The 24,896-nt window shown below is 40.2% G+C and overlaps 1 protein-coding gene across 1 annotated transcript in view; it reads right to left on the reverse strand.

The window, feature by feature from the left end:
- Positions 1-24,896, reverse strand: part of LOC139736391 (hormone-sensitive lipase-like) — a gene marked incomplete at its 5' end in the record, with an annotated part of 48,382 nt that overhangs the window by 9,549 nt on the left and 13,937 nt on the right. The window contains 3 exons of the mRNA XM_071647146.1: positions 1,732-1,876; positions 9,629-9,787; positions 20,801-20,986. Coding sequence (XP_071503247.1) covers positions 1,732-1,876; positions 9,629-9,787; positions 20,801-20,986 — 490 coding nt within the window. The remainder of the gene's footprint in view (positions 1-1,731; positions 1,877-9,628; positions 9,788-20,800; positions 20,987-24,896) is intronic.

Raw genomic sequence — 24,896 nt, forward strand, 5'->3', positions numbered from 1 at the left:
GTGGTGTAAAAATTCATAGCAAATTGTGATGCATTATCAGGAAAACTATTTCCTGCGGTATGTTTGTTTGTTTGTTTGTTTTTTAAGTTGTAAACATTGGATACAACCAATTATGTTCAAGCCCTTGTACAGCAGAATATGAACCCCTTACCCCTCCATGCCACAGTAATTTTGGGCAACAAGAAAATTTGTTGAATCCAACTCCCCTTTGCCTGCACCTCCCTCCAATTGGATTAAGGAAAAAAAAGATGAAATCGAAACTGGGATCTGCCTACTACAATAAAATTCTTTCACTTTTAATTACTTGAAGGTGGAATAGGCTGTGTTTAGAGCACTGAACAAGACTTCTATGCATTGGTGGTGGTGGTGATGACGATGATGATGATGATGATATTGATGATGATGATGAGGATAAAGTGATAATGGTAGTGGTAGTGATGATGATGGTGGTAGTGATGATGACGGGACGGTGACGGTGACGGTGACGGTGACGGTGACAGTGACGGTGACGGTGACGGTGACGGCGATGGTGATGATGATGATGGCGATGGGGATGATGATGACGATGATGATGATAATAATAATGAAGATGATGATGGTGATGATGACAATGATGATGATGATGATGATGATGATGATGATGATGATAATAATAATGATGATGATGATAGTGATGATGACAACGATGATGATAATGATAATGATGATAGTGATGATGATGATGATGATGATGATGCTGGAGATGATGATGATGATGATGGCACTCAGTATTGATGTGACACCATTTATCTGCTCCAGTTGTTGAAGGGAGCTTGTCTTTACCAATATGTTATTGATCACATTTGAAAAAAAAATAATTATCCACGAACCCTTATCAAGTTTTTGCACCCTTACTGTACTCTGTTCGCTGATTAGCATGCACACTGGCGTGCATTTTTCACCAACAACGTCTGGAAACTAACAGTCGATAAATAGAGATTTACCTAATGCCCATAATCAATTGTTTCACCACAGCCTTTTTGTTGAAGAGAAGCACATTGCTACACACGAGTTTGGATAGCTGGCTGAATACTGATGACAAAATTTTGCAAGTTTAGCCGAGTGTCTACGCACCGAGAGAGGTAAATGACTGCCCGGACTACAAAGGACAGTTTAACTAGCGACAAATGTCACCGATGTAAAAGACACACATTTATCATAGAGTCTTGCCCAGGGTATTTTGGAGAAAAAGTCAGTCGCCCACGGTCTCCACAGATCAGATGCAGCCCATCTCACTTCCAGATGAATTATCTACCACCGCCACGCTCTATTAATGTCTCACATGGGCCCTGCAGCTATCACTTACTTCCATGTATGTATGTGCCAAATATCACGGAAGTTCAAGTCTGGTCTAACTGAGTCAACAGGGAATTGTTTTTGTTGTTTATTTCCAAGTAACACTGAAGATTCTGATTCCCACCCCTTCCCCCAAGCAAGAGAGAAGAATTAAACATGAATACGAAGCTTTTATCCCCCCGCCATAATGCAGACAGTCACTTTGCAACCACACCTGCTTTCAGTTCTATTCTATTTAGCTGCCACTCTCCATTCCGGGGTCAGTTGCAAGAGTTTAGACCAAGGGTCAGTCACATTAAAAAAAACAAAAACAAGAAGATTATGTCTTTATAAGCAAGGGAATGGAGGAGGAAGAGAAGGGTCACAAAGAAGTATTAAGAGGGGGCGAACTCTTACCTAAATATGGTGCATTCTTGACTGCCCAAGCGTAAGCGAAGAAGCACTCCTCGAAGGCGCGGGGAAACGGTTGCTCAGGAGCCAGTGAGTAGTCAATGGAGACGATAGGCACTCCTAGGTCTTTGGCCCACGATCTTAGGTAGATCTGGAAGAACAGAGTGAGAGAGAGAAAGAGAGAAAGACAACATAAAGAGAGGTTGAGCAACAGATGGAGATATATGCATACATGCTGTACATAAATGGATAGATAAATAGATAGGTAGGTACATGAATAAATAAACAGATAGATAAATGAATTGGTAGGTAGATAAATAGATAGATAGGTAGATCGAAGATAGATAGATATATAGATAGATAGAGAGAGATATCTGTAGACAGGTAAATAAAAAGAAAGATTGACAGATAAATAGGTATAGATAGATGGATAGACAGATGCATTAATAAATAGATAGGTAAGCAGATAGATAATAAAGAAATAGATAAGAGATAGATAGATAGGTAGATAGGTAGATAGATAGATAGATAGATAGATAGATAGATAGATAGATAGATTGATAGATAGATAGATTGATAGATTGATAGATAGAGATTGATAGATTGATAGATAGATAGATAGATAGATAGATAGATAGATTGATAGATAGAGAGATTGATAGATAGATATACAGATAGATAGATAGATAGATAGATACACATGTAGATAGATAAATAAATAGATATAGGTAGATAGATATAGGTAGATAGGTGGGTAGATAAATAGATAGATATATAGATAGAGAGAGATATATATATAGAAAGACAGAGGGGAGAAAAAGATAGGGAGAAGAGGAGGGACAAGGGAAAATAATGAAAAGAGGAGAGAGGAAGGGAGATAGATGGCAGACACACACAAACATAAAAGAGAATGTGAAGGGAGAGGGAAGATAGAGAAGGGCAGACACAGACAGACAAACATACAAGAGAGGGAAGAAGGGAGAAAGGGAAGGAAAGAGGGAGAAAAGAGAGACAGAAGAGAAACAGATGAAAGTATATGTGAGAAAGAGATAGGAAAGACAGATACATGAAAGAAAGAAAAAGGGTGAGAAAAGGGATAGAGGGAAGATAGGGAAGAAGGAGGCACGAAGAAATTCAGAGACATTGAAAGAAAAAAAAGAGTAGAAGAGAGGGATAGACAGATCAAAGAAGGAAAAGAAAAGTAGATGGGAGAGGAAAAAACAAGAGAGAGAGAAAGAGAGAGAGAGAAATAGAGGAGAGATCGCAGAGATGCAGAAAGAAAGTGGGGTGTGGCAAAAGAGGAAAAAGAGGGGTGAGAAAAATTATTGAGAATGGGGGTGGATGAAAGAGAGCGTGGGAGGAGGAGGAAGAGAGAGAAGAGGGGAGAATGATAAGGAGATTGAGAGATGGAAGGAGTATTGGTGAAACAGAAAGACAGATAGCAAAAGAGGAGAGAGGAAAAATAGAAGAAGGGAGAGAACAGGAATAGAGGAGTAAAGATACAACATGAAAACTCAAAGCATGCAAAGTTTCAAAGAATGTTCCCCATTTAGGTCAACCATCCCCCGAGGACCGGTGACCATGTTCTCTGAAAATGTTCTCCGGGACACCCAAGGTCCCACTCGACGGTCGGTTAGAAGTGGGCATTTTACCACTCGAGAGCCATTAGCATGCTCCTCTTTCTGTTACTATGATATAACTGGGGGTCCTTTTACCCCTTGACAGAAATTCAGCTGTGGGTGGGAAGTGGGGAGTGGAGTGTACTATCATTGAGCCTGATCCGTAGTCACTTTAAGTAGGAATTCGTCAATTTGTGCTGTAGAATCAATCCCCCAACTCCCACTCCCTTTCCTAACTATGTTCTCTAACCACAGACACATATATTTGACATTTGCAGGAATGAAAAAGAAAAAAAAAAACTGATATATGTATTGAACTGACAAGCTTGCACAAAGACTTCTATTTGTGTTCACAATGCATCATTGTTAACTGACCCATATTTATGCAATACCAGACAATGAACCAACTTTCAGCACTTATAAGTTTTCTCCTTAAATCTTTTAATTTCACCATAGTTTCATCAATCTACTACAAAATCTTTTGACATTCTGCAAGTTTAATGCCCTTGCTCAATGGATTCAATCTCCCTTGATAATCCGAGTACATGAGAAAGTAATTCAATAGGGCATTGAATCGCTATAATCGCATTTCACACAATGAAAAGCAGAAGTACAATGACTCCTCAGACTTTGCTACAAATCATGTAAATCTTTTATGGCTCTCTCTCTGCAAAATGCAAGGAAAAGTAACGATAGATAAAACGGAGGGGGGGGGGGTAAGATGGAGAGGAAGAGGGGCGGGGAGGGGGGCAGGGAGAAGACCAGAGACAATACGATGGGCAAAGATAAGAAAGTGTCATGTTGGCTTTGCCACAGGTGACAGAGACGAACGACAGCTCTATCTATTTCTCTTTCTCTCTTGCGGGCTCAGGCACAAGCCCGGAGTCTGGCGGGATGCGGAAAATCAGGGTCAAGTATTCGCCGCGAAAGGGAGCTGCTCAAGGCGTCGTCTCTATGTGTGCTGATGCATCACCTCCCATGGTTTCCCCGTTTCACACGGCGATCTTAATACCCAGGGGAGGTTGTTCGCACTGGCCGCTGTATAGGTGAGCAAAGCCCAGATAGGAATTTTCGCATCATACCTACTGCAAAGCTTCTACTGAGAGCTAATAAAGTAAACACTTCTCTGTCCAAGTCTTGAGTTGTGCGGGGGGAAAAAAAGAGAGAAAAGACATACTTCCTTTTTCCAAAAAAAAAAAAAAAAAAAAAATTCATACACAAGTTTCTGACTCCAGACAATGGCAAGTCAAGTGATCAGGGAAGCTGAATTTAAAAGTATAATAAAATATAAAGTATCTTTCTGCAATTTCATGTGAACTACATGTATGTGCATGAGCATTTTTGTGACACGTGTTTGTGTGATTGAATGTGTGTGTGTGTGTGTGTGCATGTGTTGCATCTGTCCTATGTAAATATGTTACTATTATACTTCTTGTTAATATGTTTAAAACTTTAGTATGTTTTGTTTTATATGTTTATCCGGGACCCCTTTTTTACAAGCTCTGCTTCTTTTGGGGTCCCAAACCATTCATTATTCTTAATGCTGTATCCTTTTGTAAAATGTCAAATGTTTAATGAATTGGTTAAATGAACTTGAACTTGAACCTGTCCTTACCGTTCCTGATGTATCCGCTCAGTTCTTTTGCAAACCTAATCCCGAAAGAGCATGGATAGTCCTCATCAAAAATATCATGCATGCAATGGTTTTGTATGGAAAGAGAGAAAACAGCTCCAAACCACTACCTCACCATCCCCAAAGAACCAAACTTTGACCAACATAAGACAACCTGTCTCTGATAGACACACCATTCATTATTGCGGTGGTGGCAACATATCAAACAAAGGCTGCATTCTTCTGACTGACACATAGGATGATGATGATGAGAAGGACAAGCAAACACTTGGGCTAGCAAAGGTCTCGAAAATCATGCTGAAACTACTACCATATCCATGAACAAATGCCACCAATGTCTTAAATCAGTTTTTGAGATGGCCAACACAAATTAAAAACTAAAAAATTCTGATTATTCACAGCTTTTTACTTTTTTGAAGCATTACATAATTATCATTTTCTACCACAGCTTCCTTTTCTATACAATATCAGAGATATCATAGGTACGGGTTTGATCCTGGACTATGCAGCTCAAATACATCAAACTCGAAACATTGTTAAACAATGCCTATATAAAGATGCCATGGCAACAACAAGACATTGGCGGACAATCCAAATACATATTCAACTACAGTGACACGAGAATGAAAAAACGAGAAGAGAAAGAAAATGAAGAAAAACAGTCTGGCACGATTACCAAGTGACGCAATAAGAGAAGGGGTCTTCGTTTTGCCCCAAAGCATTGCTGAGGAGATTTCAAGAACCTCTTCTTTTTTTCTTTTTTTTTGAAGACGGAGTCATCATGTTATTCTGAATACACCTGCAGGCCGCAAACATTGAGGCGCAGAACCAGACGTGCTCATCGCAACGTTTGCGGGGATTTGCTCCTTCTCGACGGCTCTCGCACAGAAGAGGTGGCGGCTAGAGAGATCAATCATTCATCTCCACGGAGACGGGGTGGGGCATCACGAAAGGTGACACCCCCTCGACCCTCCGTAGCTCACTCAAACGAAGAGGATGCACCTTTTGTACGACGAAGGACGCTTGAGTCTCGTGAGAAGTGGGACGCCAACAACGTTCCTGCTAACTTTATCTCTCTCTCTCGGCACGGGGCTGCATGATGAAATCGGCTCGCATTTCATAGGCACCTGACTACACAGCAAAACAAGCAAAGGGGGCTGATCAAACAACGCTACATTCTTCGGAGATGGTCGGAGGAATTGATGAGAAAAAGAATCTACCTGCTCAGACAAAAAGAAAAAAAAAAGAAATCTGTAAGAGGAGAAGAAAGCTCAGACTATTTGCCAACAATCGAAGAGACTCAATCTACACCCCTGAATCACCATGACAACAGAGTGTACCTGAAAAAATGTGAACTTTCCTCTCTGCCAGTACGGGATCAAGCCTCACGATTTGTCTCATCATAAAATCCCTCAACCTGTCGTCCGACTTTGTGTCAAGACCCATCGCACACAAAACAGCTCTGGAACAACCGAATACAGTGATCATGATAAAGTAACCAGTGGGTATGACTCTATTATATTGAGCAAGTCTGCTCCCCCTCCCCCCCCCCCAAAAAAAAAAAAAAAAACAAGAACAAATAACAACTCTATAATTTGTGATTCTCCAAACAAGCACATCTCCGCAACAGCAGTTTACTCAGGATGATAATCAAAACTGCAAGAGCTTACAGATAACGATGGCACCTGTCTTCTATCCAGAAAAAAGAAAATGAGAAGTGGTAAGTAGCACTTAGAGGCACCCTTTAGCAATGTTTACATAATAATGAATCTGAAGTGCATGAGCAAATATGTTACTAATGTTTAGAATATTGTGTACAAATAAAGCTTGACAAATTATATAGAATGCAACTGGATGTGATTATCAAATGCTGCAAAAATGTTGGAGAGAAAAAAATAAAAATCAGCATTATCAGTCTGCCATACGCAAGTTTCCCCTAAAACAATCTCACCAGGAATTTAAAAAAGAAGCTTTATTAGCAGGGTGATATTTGATATCTTGACAGTGATAAACATAATTCCCTAGAGTCTTGTCTACTTTATATGTGTTTCTATATCCCTTTGAATATCATTATACAGCTACAGTGTAGCTGAGACTAACGTTTATACTCCACAATGTCACACAATATTTTTTTTAAACAGTTACCATGCCAGCTGCTCCGAGACTCACTATTGATCATGCCAGATAGTGGAAATCTCAGGACAAGAAATATGAAACCCGACTTAATGGCGCAATAATCCCTCACCGAGTTTTTTAAAAGATTCAGACGCGGCTGCCACAAACAAAAAACATCATGCAAGCAGAAACAATTTAACGACTCTACTGGCCGCAGAAAGGTGAAAAAAGAACAGAAGATACATGTGCAAGAACAGAAGCAGAAAGCGGTAATCTTTCTTCCCAGAGACCGCAAATCCCAGCGATGAGGCAAAAGGCACCGAGATGGGGGGAAGTTCCTGGCGTTGCGGCTTTAGCAGCCATACGAAAATCCGAGGAAAATCACTCATGTGAAAATTGTCTGATTGCAACACACGATGGCGGAAAGGAAAGACATATCGGATGAAGAATGCATACACCACAATCAACAACAATTACAACCAGCTTCATTTGCAAACAGAAAGGGAAACACAGGGCATTAAAGGCATAATTTACCATTTGCAGATGAAACAAAAACCCATCTTTAGTGTGTCAAAATAGTTCTAAAATGCAAGTTAGGGATAGAAACAACCAATGTAAAAATTTCAATCAGTATAATTGATGTTAAGCATTGTTAAATACCCAAAATGTGAATAATAGATCTAATAAAAATGTTTCTAGGCTAAACCGTCTACAGTTATGGTTTATTGAGAAAAACAGTGATACCTCCTTATATTTCATGCTTAATTGCAAAATCTTTACATGGTAGGATGTTTTGTGATACAACTGACCTACACATATGCATCAAATGTGGTATCTCAAACATTTTTTAAATCACTGCTCCCAAAGGTAAACTGTACCTTTAATTTTAATCACTATTATGAAACTGAAGCCAGAGCAAGGAGAGAAAAAAAAAAGTGTTTGTGGAAACTTAGATTGTGCATGCATCAAGGCCTCACAGATTTTTAAAAGCACTCAACATGATGTGATAAAAGGTTGTTAGCACTGTCACACATTTCATGAAGCTAATTCCCTCTTGTCGAATTTCATCTTGTCTGATCACTTGGAATTACAAGATTTTCAGCATTGTAACATTTCATGAAGTTGTTTCTTTCTTTTAGAATTTCATCCATTGTCAAATCGCAGAGAATTTTTACAAGATTAAAAAGGGGGACAGAAACTTGTAAAGGAAATCTACCTAGTATTTTGATACACACTATTAACACATGTCATCTGGTCTGGATTGTTGCTTCAATCATCTACAGATGAAATAAGGAACACACACAAAAGAGTTAGAGATTAGTTGTTTTTCAAAGATACCTGAAGGGGGTGGGGGTGGGGGGGGGGGGGGGTGAAGGATGGAATAGATGAGTCAAATAGATCCATAAGGAATAAAATGGTAGTAGGTTTCATGGCTTCAAAACCACGGTTTAAGCCTAAGAAGTGCAACAGATTATTAAACAGATATTACACAGGGATATCAAACAGATGGTCCGTTCAGGGTCTGCTTTTGTGTTTTTCCTGGAGTGCGATATCTCTACGACAGGAAATGAGAATGGAAACCGCATCAACGTCTGGAAATGAGAATGGAAACCGCATCAACGTCTGAGGCTCTGGCCGCTCTGATACTATTAAAGCGAGTATCAGCGCTGGGAATCCTCCAAACAGATTCATCAAGAAATCAAAACCGGGAATGGAAATACGAGTACGGGGAAAATGAGGAGAAAAAAAAAAGAAGAAGGAGAAAGAATTAAATACACAGTGTATGTAAGCGCATGTGCAAACAAGTTTAGGACAGTGGCCCCGCAGCTACTGCAGAGACTTAACAGCAGATGACAAATTGGCGGGACATCCCCACTTGCTGGAAAGCTTTGCGGCAAATTGTAAATAATAGAGTGCCAGCAACAACGCGTATCGCGTTTCGGGGAAAAACCGTGCGACTCTTGTTCAAGACGATTTCCATTAATAGAGGTCATTGCCTTCGTTTGGCCTCTGTATGTGGAATGTGGGAGGGGAGGGATGGGCGGGGGTGGAGGGAGGGGGGAATTGGACAAGTGCCAGATAATCTGCGACACTAGAATTCAAACGTCATGTTTTGATGCAATGACCAGTCTATATAAAGAAATCTGACGTCTTGTTTACCAGCGCATTAACTGCACTCTCTCGCCAACATGAAGATTGCCACAATAGGAGGGTGTTGGGGGAGGGGTACGATGACAGCAAAATTTTGTGCCCACGAAAACAGTCTGTGTCTGAAAAGGATCGTTCTGTTAAATCAAGTAGGTAGCAGAGGTTCCACAGGTAGTATTGAGGAACATGGAATGTGGGATATCGAAGTCATAACCCTGATCATTCCAGACTTAGACTGGCCAAGTCACATTCTACTTTCTTCCGAGCCCCTGACCAAAGCATGATACTCCAAAATCTTCAAACATAATGCCTCCAGCAACACTTTGTGACAGGGACATAAAAAAAAAAGATGGCCATCCGGCAAGTTGCCGTGGGTTTCGAAACGTACCTCGTGTGATTTTGATGTGTGCGCCACGAAGCCACCTCCATGTATGTGTATGAGCAAACCCTTGGACATGGGACTGGGCGGCTTCTTGGCCGGTTTCTTGGTACCCCGCGAGTTCTTTCCGTTCTGTTGAGCAGTCTCCTCAGCCTCATTCAGCCAGCCCTGAGATGAGAAGACGCAAATGGGATGAAAAAGAAAAGAAAAAAGAACTGAATTAATTGTTAGGAACAACATCAAGTACATCTCTTCTTCTGCTTTTTCTTCCTCAACAAAGGCAAATGTTTCAAGAAAGTTAAAATCTGTGAGCAACAGAATGACAAAACCTCAATTTTCACTCATAGAGAATGGTTGCGAAAAGAACCAACCAGTTTGAAAACAGTTTACTAGCATGGCGATTGTATGAATCACAAAAAAAATATTTTGATAGTGATAGAGTACTCTTTCTAAATTTGAATGCCATAATTGGAATCTTTTACAACATCATTCTCTATTGCATGATTCACAGAGATCTTAACAGCAATGAAAGGATTTCTTGTCTAAACTTCTGCATCATGCTCGAATGTCATCATTTTAATCCATTAGACCGCCATTCCACAGCTCAGTCGCCAAAGTTTAACCATTCCCGTAATTGAGCCAACCACCACGCTGAACAGTGTCTGCAAAAAGACAATCACTTCGCAGCGATGAAAGAATCGGGGCAACTCCTCACTATCACCATGGTAACGGCACACGCCGCACCTGCGAACAGGCAAACGCAGGCATCAGGCTCGCTCGATTGTAAATAGGAGCATATTGGAAGACATCAAGGCCCCTCCCTGGGGATGGCTGTGGATAGAATTCTAAACTTTTTGAGAAGCTGTTCGGATTTGCTGACGTCCCCCGGTGCTCTTTGCCGGTGAGCCTGGCATGTGCCTAATCCTCAACTGAGCGAGCAATCTAATCTCCCACTGAATTCATTTAGTCTCGTCTGTGACATGTCTGTGTACGATGTTGATAGCATTCTAAGATCTCGGCCCTAGGAGTGTTAATATTCCACATTATTCTGAGAAGGCAAAGTAATGTTTTCATGTCAAGACACGCTGTGCAGAAAACAATAATGGGATGTAATTAAGAACTTTTCAATAGCGCAGAAAACAATCCTGGGATATAATGTCAAGAACTATTCTTTACATTTCTATTTAAGAATAATCTCAAAGGAAGGGGTCATTTTGAAAGCAAAACAAAAAATAGCACAAAAATACTTCAGGGACTGTTCATCGCATGCTAAAATGATACACTTGATTTCTCTTTCATCATAGAAGAATTAGAACTTTCACCTATACGTATAAAGAAATCCCCACAAGCTTCTGGTGCAGCTGCAAAATACAAATCCCTTTCATTAATCAGACCATGAGGGAAGCTACTGAATAATATCAAAGCATGAAAAATGCATACCTTTGATATGTGCATGTCAACGCTCCTTTGTTACTGGACATCTGTTGGCATATGCAATTGGTCAGTATTATTAATGCAGAAGAAATTTGCATAAACCATGGTCTAAATTAAAACCAGCTTCGTGAATTTGGGCCACTGAGTTTCCCAATTTAATGATGTCAACAATATCAATCAATTTGATAATGTCAAAATGATGATTCTACCTGCAAAATTTCCCCCAAACCTAGTGAGTTACAGGTAATACTGAAATACAAGAAACCTCCAGGAAGCTCGAGTGTCTGGGAAGTGGACATTCAACGATCACCATGTCATCAATTGCTCGTAAAACATATCCGGACGTGATACATGTCCAAAAATTCCTGCACGGGATAGTCTTACAGGAAACGCACCCGCGAAGAAGGAAATGTAATTTCGGGTTTGCTGACGGCAAGTTTTGCTTGGGCATGACGGCATCTCGGTTGCACATGTGAAAAGAAGAAATGCAATTTTAGGATGCTGCCGGCAAGTTCCGCCTGAGTGTAACGACGTCTTGGTGGAAGACATTTTACACGGGTCTGTTACGTCTTTCGTTCCTTTTTTTAATTGCTTTGGATGAAAGTATCAATCTTGAATTCTCGGCAATGAAACCTCGTTCAATGTACAAATGATATCTCATCAGTTTTGCAAGGGCTATACATCCTATGACGTAAGTCTCTTTGGAAAATGAGACAGCCATACCTCTAATTATCTTCTAATCTCTTCTGAATCATGTTTCCTGGTGTTGGCAATTTTCATTCAATATTCAGAAATCTATTTTGGGTCCCCAAATAATATGAACAAAAAAATATACTTAACAGCAGTTTATTTCTAATCAAATATCTATTACAGCAACTCAACTCTATACAACAGAACACGAATCTCAGCTCTGTAGTAACATGTGCATGTGCATGAATGAATAAATGAATGAATATGTGTATATATGTGTGCACTTATGCATGGGCATGTGTGCATGCCTGTGTGTATGCACATAATGTGTGTGTGTATGCATATCTGATTGTAAGAATGTATACGGTGTGTGTATGAATGCATGAACGTGTGTTTCAGGACTATGAATGCAGAAAACAAATGTGCCCCTCCACCACAAAACATACAAAAAGTCGCCAGACATGAAATTTTAGTTAAGAGCATATTCTGAAAGAGCAGACTTTTAGCTTTAAAATGATGTATAACTCAAATCAGATGGACTCTCCTAACCTATCTAAATATTGGAAAGAAAGCACACACTCTGGAAAAGTGTGAACCGAGAAAAGAGGCTCTGGAGTACAGGGTCTATTCAGCTATCAATCTTCACCAAACCGTGCAAGCTGTGCGATGAATGGGACAAAAAACTGGGTGTAAACCACCGGAGCAACAACAATGAAGAGATTATCAGATTAGGCTGAAATTAACCATGTTCCATCAACACATTCTGTCCATGATTAATGTCAACTTTCAAATCGGTAGCTTTATCCCTTCAAAGGTTATACTAGACTTGAAAGCGAAATGAAGGTGTGTACATGTGTGTACAGTATGTGAAGTCACATATCCACAGTAGATATCAAACTACCAGTCAGTCTGTGTATAATGTTTATCTCCTCTTGATTATTATCGCGTCTGAAATCATATCCACGCATCCATGTACGGCGATATCGTCTGGAAATCTCTCTTCAGGCTACTCGAGCTGTTTGACTACCGTCTGCCAAGCTCTCCGTCTGTCTGTCTGTCAGTCAGTCGATCTGTTTGACCACTGTCTGCTTTCATTCCTGTCTGTTTGTCAGTCTGTCTGATGTTTGATGAGAGAGTGCAGGTGTTTCCGTCTCAGACACTCTGCATTTTGCTTCCATCTTGTGTTATGACTACAGACCTGTGAGAGATATTCTCCATGCATTTCTGAACTGTCTTTCTCTCTCTCTCGCTCTCTTTCTCTCCTCTTTCTTTCTCACTCTCTCTTTCTCTTCTATATCACTCTCCCTCTCTTTTTCTCATCATTTTTTTCCTTTTTCATACCAATTCTATCTCTTGCTCTCACACTCTTCCTCTCTCAATATATATATATATCCATGTACTCTCTCTGTCTATTTATATATATTGTAGTTGTTCCGCGTATTGGCAGTACTAGAAATAGCAATAATAATGTCACAACGGAGGAATGCATTAAATGCCAATCTTGATTGTAATCTTGATTTCAATCTTGATTTTCATTAAAATATATATATATATATATATATATATATACATATATTATACATTCACATATATTCTCTTTATCTTTCTATATATATATATACATATATACATATATTTGATACATTCATTCATAGATTCCCTCTCTCTTTCTATCATAAATGTATGCATATATAATATATATTCTCTTTCTTTCTATTATATCTGCATGTATATAGACATATTATATATCCCTCCCTCCCTCTCTCTCTCTCTCTCTCTCTCTCTCTCTCTTCTTTTCTCTCACCATTTCTATCTCATGTTCTCACTCTTCCTCATCCTATAAAAGGATATCTCTCTCTCTTTCTTTCCCTTTCTTTTTTTTTCTCAGCCTTTCTATAACTTGCTCTGACTTTCTATTTTTCTCCCTCTTTTGCCCTCTCCTACAAATAGCGTGTATCCCCGATATTGATGAAGTGCTAACCACACATTAAGATGCAGTCCCATCCCTCAATGTCTCCATCGACCATCAAAACATCTTCTTCCCTCACTTCCCCCATTGCTCACTCCCCAAACGCCGCTGGATGTGCAAACACACACACACACCCCCACCACTCACCCAGACAGCTGGTGGCTTTTTGGGGGGGAAGACAACCCAGACGGCGCTGTATACACGCTGCCATGGCAACTGCATCATTTGGTAAATCACAGCGGCAGCAACCAAACACACACGGGGCAGGAGGATTCCTGGCTAATTTGGAACGAGCCGTCACAAGCACATGCTAACTTTTGATTCGTCTGTCTGGCTAAAATTCTCTTATCTCTGTAATTATGCTCTCACCTACCTCATATGGAACCCCATGCCCCTCCCCCATACCCCCCCCCCATGTCCCCATCCTCCCCTCCCCCCCCCCCTTTTCTTTAATGAACTCAGAGGCAGCATCAGCCTATAAACAATTTTCCTTTCCATCACTGTCTACTAAAATGGCACCAATTCCACTATCTGCTGAGTAAACCGTGTTCCCACCGATTCTTGTGATGCATGGAAGACTTTAGGAGTGACCCTGGTATGACCTTTGTTTCTATAATAGGAGCTCACAGTTTAACTGCACACCATTTCAATGTGTTTATAAACGATCCCATCCTTCCGTTTCGATCAAGCTGGTCATGATCTAACGTTGTGAGGACCAGAATACAAAACATAACCATGATCCTTTTCTCAACAACACATATAACACCACTTTTCTATACCACATTTTTCTAATCACACTTTGATGGCAGAACTCTATTAACACAGTGAAAGAGAAATGCCTCATCATTATCGAGTTTTATCTGGGATCCCCTGACACAAAATAAAGAATAAGCTAAGGTGAGGTTATTCACATTAAACACAGTGCAAACAGATGTTGTGGGTTTGGTTGTTTGTTTGTTTGTTTGTTTTTCCATTAGAGACTACAATATCATTTCTGATACTGATTGGAGCACAAGGTGACGGGTCAAAGGAAAACTCCTTTGCTCTCATTGTTAACACACCATAGATGATCAGGATTTCCCCCAAATATTTCTGATACAGACGTAACCTCTGATATTTGTAAATGAAATTAAGCAAACAGAAATGTGTACCATGGAATACATGTACATCATTTCAAGCATTCATTCAGACCTCTGTGAGGCCATTCCGCAACAGACCACAATACACCATGGCTTTTACAATACTGATACATGATCTGTAATGCACAACAGCCATGTTGAAATAATGGCCGCTTCACCTGCTTAACTCTCTGTACCACCATTTTTTTTTTCTTAAATCAATGCTTCATGAAAAAGTGTACAACTTTGATGTACTTTGACTTTCCCTTATTTATCTCTATCAGTTCTATCAGGCCATCCTGATCACATACTTTACTTTCAAATCACTCGAAAGAAAAAGCTAAACACACATACACACACACACACACACACACACACACACACACACACACACACACACACACATACACACACACACACAAACATCCTCTAGGAGGCACTCTACAAAATACACACATGTACGACCACAGGTCTGAACATTCCCCCGAGAGAACGACCACATAAAAGCGCATTGATGGGACTAAGCAACATCCATCAATTTGAGACACTACAGCTCTGGAAAATAATCAGATAATCATGATATCCTCAAGAGTATGATCTGTATTCACTGAAGTGGACGAGGAAATGGGTTTCAACCAGTAATAGTCTCCAGCCGTAATTTCATCGGAGAATTTTTCAGTCTCACTTGCAAGGGATTTAATCACGCAACTGCACGTAATCCTTCAACGATACTATAAAATACTAATGGAACACATGAGCTGCAAATAGCACGCACAGGTGCATTGAAGCACACTAATGTACAGGGAATGGCACAGAATTTCAATCTAATTTTTCTTATTCAATATCCATGTTTCTTCCGCACTTTGGATTCAATTCAGTCTATTCTGATCGATTTGAATCATTTATGCATCAGCGATTGCAAGTAAAAAAAATCATCAAAAGCTGCTACACGAGTGTAACAGAACTAATGTTTTCTGTATGTAGTCCCATGTGTGCATATCTGTGGGTGGGTGGGTGTGTGTGTGTGTGTGTGTGTGTAGCCTGCCCACACATTCAGCCTTCTGCACACAGTATCATATATGAGTGGCTAGCTATTTTCTTTCTACCTTGAACACAATTAACTCAGATGGAATGATGCATTCACGGCAGCACCTACTCATCCTGATTAGACAGCGCATGTAATCTGTATTAATTTTATGGCCATGTGCGGAACATAATAACAAGACCACTTAACGCCTAAGTAATGCGCGCATATCAATCATCAAACATGGAGCTGACAACATTCATCAATACGAGACTGACAGTACCCAGCGAGGGCGCCATACAAGGATGTCATCATTGGCGCCACCCTGGGAATTTGAAGGAACTGATATCCCAGAAGGTGCGGTTAATCGACGATATCAGCTACCAATCACTGTCCCATTTGAGCAAATTCACGCTGTACAGTTTCATAGAAAATTGGAGAAGCACTCTAGAGAGCTCCACTAAGCAGCTCATTTCCACCACTGATCTTGTTCTCCAAATGAGATCAGTGATTTCCACTCATACATATGCATGCTGAAAATCACCCGATTTACCAATGTAGAAGCCCCTTTTGTTAAAGGGACTGTACAGTACTGGTTGAGACCTAATTTCAGGTTTCTAACATTTCTAGGTGAGATAATAAGAAATCTCATACGAAATATGAAAGAGCATGCGATTCTATGAGGAATTCAACGTTTATTTGATAAAAATTGGTTTTGAAATGGCTGAGATATCCAAAAAGAGCGATTCTAATAAAGTGTGGGACCCACACTTTGGAACAATCGCTTTGTTTTATTTTGTTTTTGGATGTTTCAGTAATTCCAAACCCGATTTTCATCAAATAAACTTTGAAATGCTCTTTAAATGGTATGCTCTGTGCTATATCATGAGTGTTTTCTGGTATCGTGCAAAACTTTAAAAGCCCAAATTCTCATCTCAACCAAAACTGTACTATCCCTTTAAGTTATCAGCTAACATTGAACAAATTCTTGACTATAATGAAGAAAGGAATTGCAGATACAGTGTATGCACAGGCTTTTAAGCGACAGGAGTATGCTTTTTTTCTCTCTCTTTCTATGAGCATTATACAATGGCAAATACAGCATCAAATTCTTAAAGGTCCTGTTGAACCTTTGGGAGCAGAGATTTTAAAAACGTAAGATATCACTTTTGATGCATATGTGCAGATCAGTTGTATCACAAAACATCATACAATATAAAATTTTCACAACAAAGCCTAAAATATAAGGAGATATCACTATTTTTCTCATTAAACCGTAACTGTAGACGGTTCAGTCTGGAAACATTCTTATTATAACTATTGTTCAAATTTTGTATATTTAACAATACTTAACATCAATTATACTGGTTCAAATTTTTACATTGGTTATTTCTATTCCTAACTCACATTTTAGAACTATTTTGAAGCAGTAATGCTGCGTTTTTGTTCCATCTGCAAATGGTAAATTATACCTTTAAACAATTTCTCCTTCATCCTATACCAATCACCTTGAGTGCTTTCAACCTTTGTAATTACCAAATTACTTACGGAAATCACTGAATGCGTGTGTCTAGATGTATAGCTTTTTGGGCACACACAAACATGTATGTTGCATGCAGTAGATTATGATCAGATTTCTCCTCATGTGTTTATTCCAGCACACACACATATCACTGTGAGCATCACATAGGGCTGCTGCACAGTGCCGCCGTTCTTTCGATTTTCCACACGTTCTGATTGACAGGCCTGATTTGAATCGCATGCAGAAGTCTAGTAATGAAAGGTTTGTGATTTCAAATGGCTGGTATGGAAAAAAAAAAAAAGAGAGAGAGAATTAGTCCGACACCCAAGGTTTGAATGTCATCCACTCTTCCAGCAGGTGAGAAAAGACTCAATTTATCCCATGATTTCCTCAAGATTAGTTTGATTGACCGCAATCTAATGGACTTTTTATTACCTGGTACATTGCCAACAGCAAGCCGAGCCCACTGCATTATGGGAGAACAGAGAAAGTGCTGATCAATGGCACAAGTGGAGACTTCAACCCCACGCATCTCCTAGACCCCGTTTACAGTGCAGGGTTGGGCCGAGCCGCGGCTGAGCCTCAATTGCGAGGCTGGGCCCCGCAATTTTGTCCGCTTACACCGCTGGGCTCTGCCGCGCTTTTGATTCAAACCTTTCAATCTTTTGTCGTAGTGGCGCTCTACTTGTAAACAAACGCAATTTGGTATTGCCTGGTTTTCAGACCCTTTGCCAACTGGATTCCGTGGCAACGAAGTTGCCATTCGGGCAAAGGCCTTTGCCGAAGGAAAAATCCTTTGCAGGACAAAATCACCTTAAACTATACTAGTTTTCAACGTTGAGGGGGTAATACCCTGAATAACGAAATAGTACGGGCAAAGGGTTTGGAAGCCAGACTAAAATTGGCCGCGCATCTGGCCCAGTTTGCGTTGACACTGAGAAAAAGCCGGGCTCGGTCGCGGCTCGGCCACGGCCGAGACCACCTCCAGAGCGAGGCCAAATGCGAGGCCAATTTTGGCTCCGCATTAGGCCTTTTGCGCATTTACACTGAAGTGGGGCTGGGCCGAGCCGCGGCCGAGCCTCCCACTGTAAACGGGGTCTTAAAAGGGAGATTCTTCCGCCTGGATACCTTACACATAGCAAACTGGAATCTCTGATTATGCGAACATGCGCACAATACTACGTGGGCGTAGCGCACATCATGACTAAGAAGCATGAGGTTGTGGTCATTTTATGCTCCTTGGTGCTATATTAGCCTTATCTAAAAAAAATAAATAAATAAAAATGACCAAACCATTAATTCAGGTGTGTGCCTGACTGTTTGCAAGGACCCTATCTTCAATGTGCCTGAGTTGTGACCCTTTCTCATACTAGACCTCCATTATTATGTCCTTTCAAAGACACAGCAGAACTTTTTGCCTCTCACAAAAATGAATACACAAAATTTGTATATCAAGAGTGGTACAATGACCCAAAATTTTACTCGGCTGTGGTCTGACTAGAGCCTCACAAGCTCAAGACAGACAGGCTTCTGACTCTAGTCACCTCACTACACAAAAAAAAGGGCTTTTTACACTTGTAAATTTTTGCTTAGTCCCGTACCAACGGTGGGGCTAAGGGGGGGGGGGGCCTTAGCCCCACCGTTGGTACGGGACTATCCTTAGCCCACTTTCTGTTTACACTTGTTTTTTGCCAAAGTGGGCTAGCCCCACCGATAGTCTGGTACTATCTGGCCCTGCAAAAATAGCAGGGTTAGCACCGCAATTGCGGTGCCATGCAAGTGAGTGTAAACAGAACCAAAAAATAATCCGGGGCTGAGCGACGGAGACGAAGTCCGACCCCCACTGACCAATCAGAAACGAGGTAATCAAGTGCTGCCGGTGCGTGAGTGTACGTGTACAGTGCACAGCGTAATCATGAATATTCATGTGGTTTGGAAAGTCCGGGGCTAAGAAATACGAGTGTAAAAAGGTCAGTTTTCTCTTTAGCCCCGGACAAGAGATAGTACGGGACTAATTGGCCAGTGTAAAAAGCTGAAAAAATTGGTACGGGACTAACGATAGTCCTGGGTCAGAGAAAGTCTGGGGTTAAGAAACACAAGTGTGAAAAGGGCTAAAGAAACTCTCATGCAGTCCACAATCAATTTCTGTGGTAACGTGATGTCGACGTTTATCATCGAGAAATCTGAACAACGCCTGAATCACTTGTCGGCTAAAAACAGAACACCAACCTTATACAAATGTACAGGGGATGGATTGCACTCTTCAGAATTATCAAACAATGCAAATACACCATTTCATCTGATCTTTGTGGTTGTTGCAGAGGATAAAATAGTGGGATCCTCTTTCTTTTTTGATCCACACGGTCTACCACAAAGGGATCTATCTGACACATGGAACAAATCCCTCCACAAAAATCCTTTTCATGATATAGCAGTATTGAATTCAATCTACTGTGTTTGTGGCAATAGTTGCATGACCATATCTGCAACAGGCAACCACACTAATTTTTCTCAGGCCATCAGCTGATGGCCTGCATTGAGTTATCAGTCGCATCATTCCAGACCTCATCATCAGGAGTCAGCCTGGCTGGATACGGTAACCATGGAAACCATGCTCACTGATGAGACGACACTATCACCGTATGTTCTTCGGCAAAAAAAAAGTGGTATCATTCGCAGGAAGAAACACAAATTTGATGATGATTGCTCGCGTGACACCAAATCCCTCATTTCTGCCGTCACCTTTCGGCATTTGATGACAAAAGGGGTACAACAAACGAGCGTGTACGTCATCAGAAGTTCCACAATGAACGGCAAGGACACAGTGCAATTAATTCTGAGCAAAAACTCTGCAGCAATTATTGCAGAGTCGGCAAGGATTGTCGTCACACAAATCAACCACACTCCTACAACCCACCTTCTTCTCTCTTCTCTTGGTGTATCATGTTTTCACAGTAAATACCAAGTCATCATAATTCATCAAAAGGGACAGCTTGATAGGGCACTAAACAATGCCTTTGCGCTGCTCCCGAATCATCCGATTGCTAGAATCATTGTTGACCCCACTTTCACTTCCGATTAGCATCTTCAGTTTTTTGTTGTTTTTGTTCCCTTGAAGGTCTACCAGTTTATGAAGGAGTGGCAAGATTTTGTGAATGAATAAAGTTTGATTCAAGAGCTGTGCATCATTAAGAATAAATTAAATCAATTCAAGAGTTGCACACAGATAAACTAATACGACTTCCTGTTCAAGAGTTTGGATTTAAAATTTTCATGAGATAGACAAAAATTAAGAAAAGCACTCTCTGACTTGGACTGTTCTACATCTTGAGCACATCCAGCCACAATGCAGACAAAATAACCAAACTTAACGAGGCAAACAAACAAATGGATCGGAAAGAAATCGCTAGCTTCCCACACTCACCTGTCCCTCCCGCTCCACGAAGCACAGGAGCCGGATCTGGACGGGGGCGGGGCCGGTGTGGGCGCAGGGCGGGGTGATGGTGGCCGTCTCCCCCTCCCCCTCGCTGCGCTCCATCTCAAAGTTGTGCGGCTGGATCTGGATGAGTTTGTTGACGGCCACGGAGCCCGCCATCAGGTTGCACATCTCCTGTGACGAGAGAGAGCAGGGAAAAAAAAAGAGGATGATGAGATGAAGGATGAACTTAAAACGAAAACAACGACCAGACACTCAAATAGATTATAAGACTACAACACAGAGAGGACAATGAGCTCTATAGAGACATTTTCAGGGTGGTAATGCTATCTACAAACTGAAAAGGAAGAAAAGCATATAGATACAGATATTGTGTGCACAGGTTGACTCATACATGGAGAAAGAAAGATATAGTTAGAATGGAAAATAGCTGGGTTGATACACGTAGATAGGTTAATACATTGACCTACATTTATACTACAGGTAAATACAGATCATGAGCACATACTTTTTTTTTGTTTTCAGTGATCTTTTTATTAATTCCATTTCCTTTGAGAATATAACAATTCAAAAAAAAAATTACACACATTCTACATAACATCTGTCATAAATCATGTAGATATTTGTCTGTCATAAATCTGTCATAAATCTGTCATAAATAAATCTGTCATATCTGTCATAAATAAATCTGTCATAAATAAATCTGTCATAAATCATGCACATACACACAAACATACACACAAACACACACACACACACACACACACACACACACACACACACATTTATACGTATACATGACCATCATTTTCAAAACCTAATACACCAGCCCCTTTCTTCTACTCACTCAAAAAATACAGCATAATAGAGCAAATAAAGAAAAAATAACTTCATACACAAACTCCTTGGCTCACACAGAAAAAGAAACATACTTGGGGCACTTAGGGACAACAGCGCAAAACCAGTGAAAAACATCAACAAAAGAGACTTTAGCTATCAGCTAGAGATCAAGGTCGAGCTAGAAACTTGAGTTCTACGAGCATCAAAACATCTTCCGGGAGCAACAGGGTGGCTACCAAGGAGAAACTCCACCCCCCTCCCCCTCCCCACTGAGGGACCCACTTCACATCACTCGGAATCGCACCCCCTCTCGCATCACTGCATCAGAGTCATCCCGAAGACCGTCTTCTCTGGGATCTAGAGACGTCATCAACAACCTCCTCACAACATCAAGACCTCCACCTCAAGAAGCTGAGCAGCGCCGGCTGCAGTTGATGGGGAAAACCTGAAACCTTCTGTGCAGCACTGCATCGACTTTACAGTTACTGGCGTGACTACTTATTGCTGAATTCAAGCATGACTTTTCAGGGTCTGGATAAAGAAGATCAGTTTATCACTTTCACTTTTAATAGTATTCCTTCTCTTCTTTGTGGGTCTCCTTCTAACATGAGCTATCATGCTACCTATTTTGCTTGTTTGGTGTATACTTTCTTATTCCTTGCTGAGTCTTATCTTACAAGCATCAACACACTGTGTGATCTATCTTAACCTGTTGAGAACAGACTGATTTTGCTACAACACACATTTCCCATGTACACCTATCCCAGTATACTCGGGACTTGTCTTCAGCGGGTTAAGTCATGTCAAACCAGAAAGATTCCTGGCTTGAAATCTTCACAAATTGGAGCTGATGGACCTTCTCCCAACACGAAACTCTTGCAAATCGCCACTGGCATTAAATGCATTGTGTATTAAACAGAACCTATCATGTGCATTTTACTTCTGCGAATCTTGGTTCCCCACAAAATTTGCGAAAGTTTTGTGTGCTCGAAAATTTCTTGTTTGATAGTGCTTACAATTCTTCCAATAATAATTCTTGCAATCTACCCAGCCACAATATCTGTTCTTCCATTTAAACACTATATATTAGACACACATGCAAGTACACACACACAAACACATATAACTGCCCATTATACTACAGATATACAAACATGTATTATCCAAATGCATTCAATTGTTTCTTAGCAATTTATTCATCCTACGTGGTATTTATAATGAACAAGCACTAGCATTAAATTCATTATCAAATCTGAAATGATTCTTGAAAAACAAAATTTGTATTGTATCACAGAAATAGTTACAATGCCACAAGACACCTGCTTCTTCGAATGATAAATTGCTATTTCCATCTCAGAACAATTCTTTGTTGCTGTTATTATTTTCTTTAAACCTTAAGATGAAGCTTTACTTGGATCTTGACATATTTAAATCAATAGTTCCTTCTCCTTCACAATGTCTTCCAAACTTGTTCAAACCCACTTAAAACCCCTACATTCACACACCCATTCTATCTCTATCTTCCCCTCCCCACCCCCCCCCCACCTCACACACACACACACACACACACACTCAAACACTAAAACAGAAAGACTCTATTGGCTCATCGGTTCTGCTTAAGGCGAGTACTTCAATTTGAAGTAAAAAGCAAAGCAATCAAGCCGTGACATTCGCTAGACCCACATCAAATTCATCCAGACAGGCGTATGAAATGGGCCGATCAATTCTGCGCCTCACTGCGTCTTCCTGGACGCTACGCACTTTAAATCCAGTGATTATTTCAGCAGGGCAACCACAACGCAAATTCTCTCTCTATCTCTCTCTCTCTCTTTCTCTCTTTCTTTTAAAAGTTTATCTCTATCTTCCTTCCCTTTTTCAGAGTTTTCTTTCTTACTTTATTCAGATCTATATCTCTATTCATCTATTACCTATGTATCTTTTTAGCTATCTATCTATCTTTCTTTCTTTGTAGGTATATCATATTTTATATATGTCACCTTAATCCTTTTTTTTATATCTTTCCTTCTTGCAATCTACCCCGTACTCATCTTTTTTTTCCCCTATGTATCTTTTTATGTATCATTTTTCTTTCTTTTTCTTATTCTCTGCATATATCAATCTTTCTCTTCTTTATATATCTCCTTCTTATGTCTTGATTTCTTTGCATATCCTGTATCTCTTCTCTTTTTCTATTCTCTGTTACTACTTCTTCCCATTTCTCTCTTTGTGCAAATTTGTGGATTAATTTCTCCACCTTTCCTTTTCTTTCTGTCCCATTTCACTTTCTTCTATCTGTGATATATTCACATATATCTCCTTTTTTAAAGTGATCATATATTTTTTGGTTGAGATCTAACTTCAGGTTTATAACACTTTTTGGTGAGATAATGAGAAACCTCTGAGGAATTCAATATTTATTTGATGAAAATTGGTCTTGAAATGGATGAGATATCCAAAACAGAGTGATCCTAATAAAAGCTGGGACCCACCTTTTATTAGCATCACTTTGTTTTACTGTGTTTTTGGATGTCTCAGCCATTCCAAAACCGATTTTCCCAATTAAACTTTGAATTCCTCTTAGAATGGTATGCTCTGTACTATTTCATAAGTGGTTTCTTGGCATCTTGCAAAAAGTTAAAAGCCCAATCCTCATCTCTACCAATACTATACCATCACTTTAATATCTCCCTCTCCCTTATATTTCTCTCCCTCTCTCCTGTTCATCTATCTGTCCATCTGTTCATATCTTTCCTCCATCTCTCTCTCTCTCCCTCTCTTTCTATGTGTCTCCACTGGCCTCTTCCATCTCTCATTCTGTCTCTTTCACTATAATCTTTTTCTCTTTTCCTTTCTTGTCGCCTCCCACCCCCCCCCCCCTTCATTTCCTTATCTTCTGGAGATTTTCATTTTTGTGTTTATCACAGTGAGGAAAACTGAGATTCTTCACATTTAAATGAATCTGGACAAGCACACCACCGTCCGCTCGGTTCATCGCTCGCTCGGTGTAACAAGCTCGTCTGGGAGCTTGATAAATACTATCGCTTTTGATCAACTGCTGTGGTATCACATTTCGAATTAAGGAGAAGAATTGAGGAAAAAAACAAAATAACACAGAAAAACAGGGATTCTTCCAATAACCTCAAAGAAATACTACTCCGTGATATCTTTCTTAATGCTTTTCAATGCATCAAATATTATCACATTATTGTAAAATCTTGTTTAATCCATTGTCTTCCTATTAAAT

Source organism: Diadema antillarum, unplaced genomic scaffold (genome assembly GCF_040938485.1).
Source record: "Diadema antillarum isolate AM-2024a unplaced genomic scaffold, OU_Dant_1.0 seq00000643_RagTag, whole genome shotgun sequence".
In the NCBI taxonomy this organism is placed as follows: Eukaryota; Metazoa; Echinodermata; class Echinoidea; order Diadematoida; family Diadematidae; genus Diadema; species Diadema antillarum.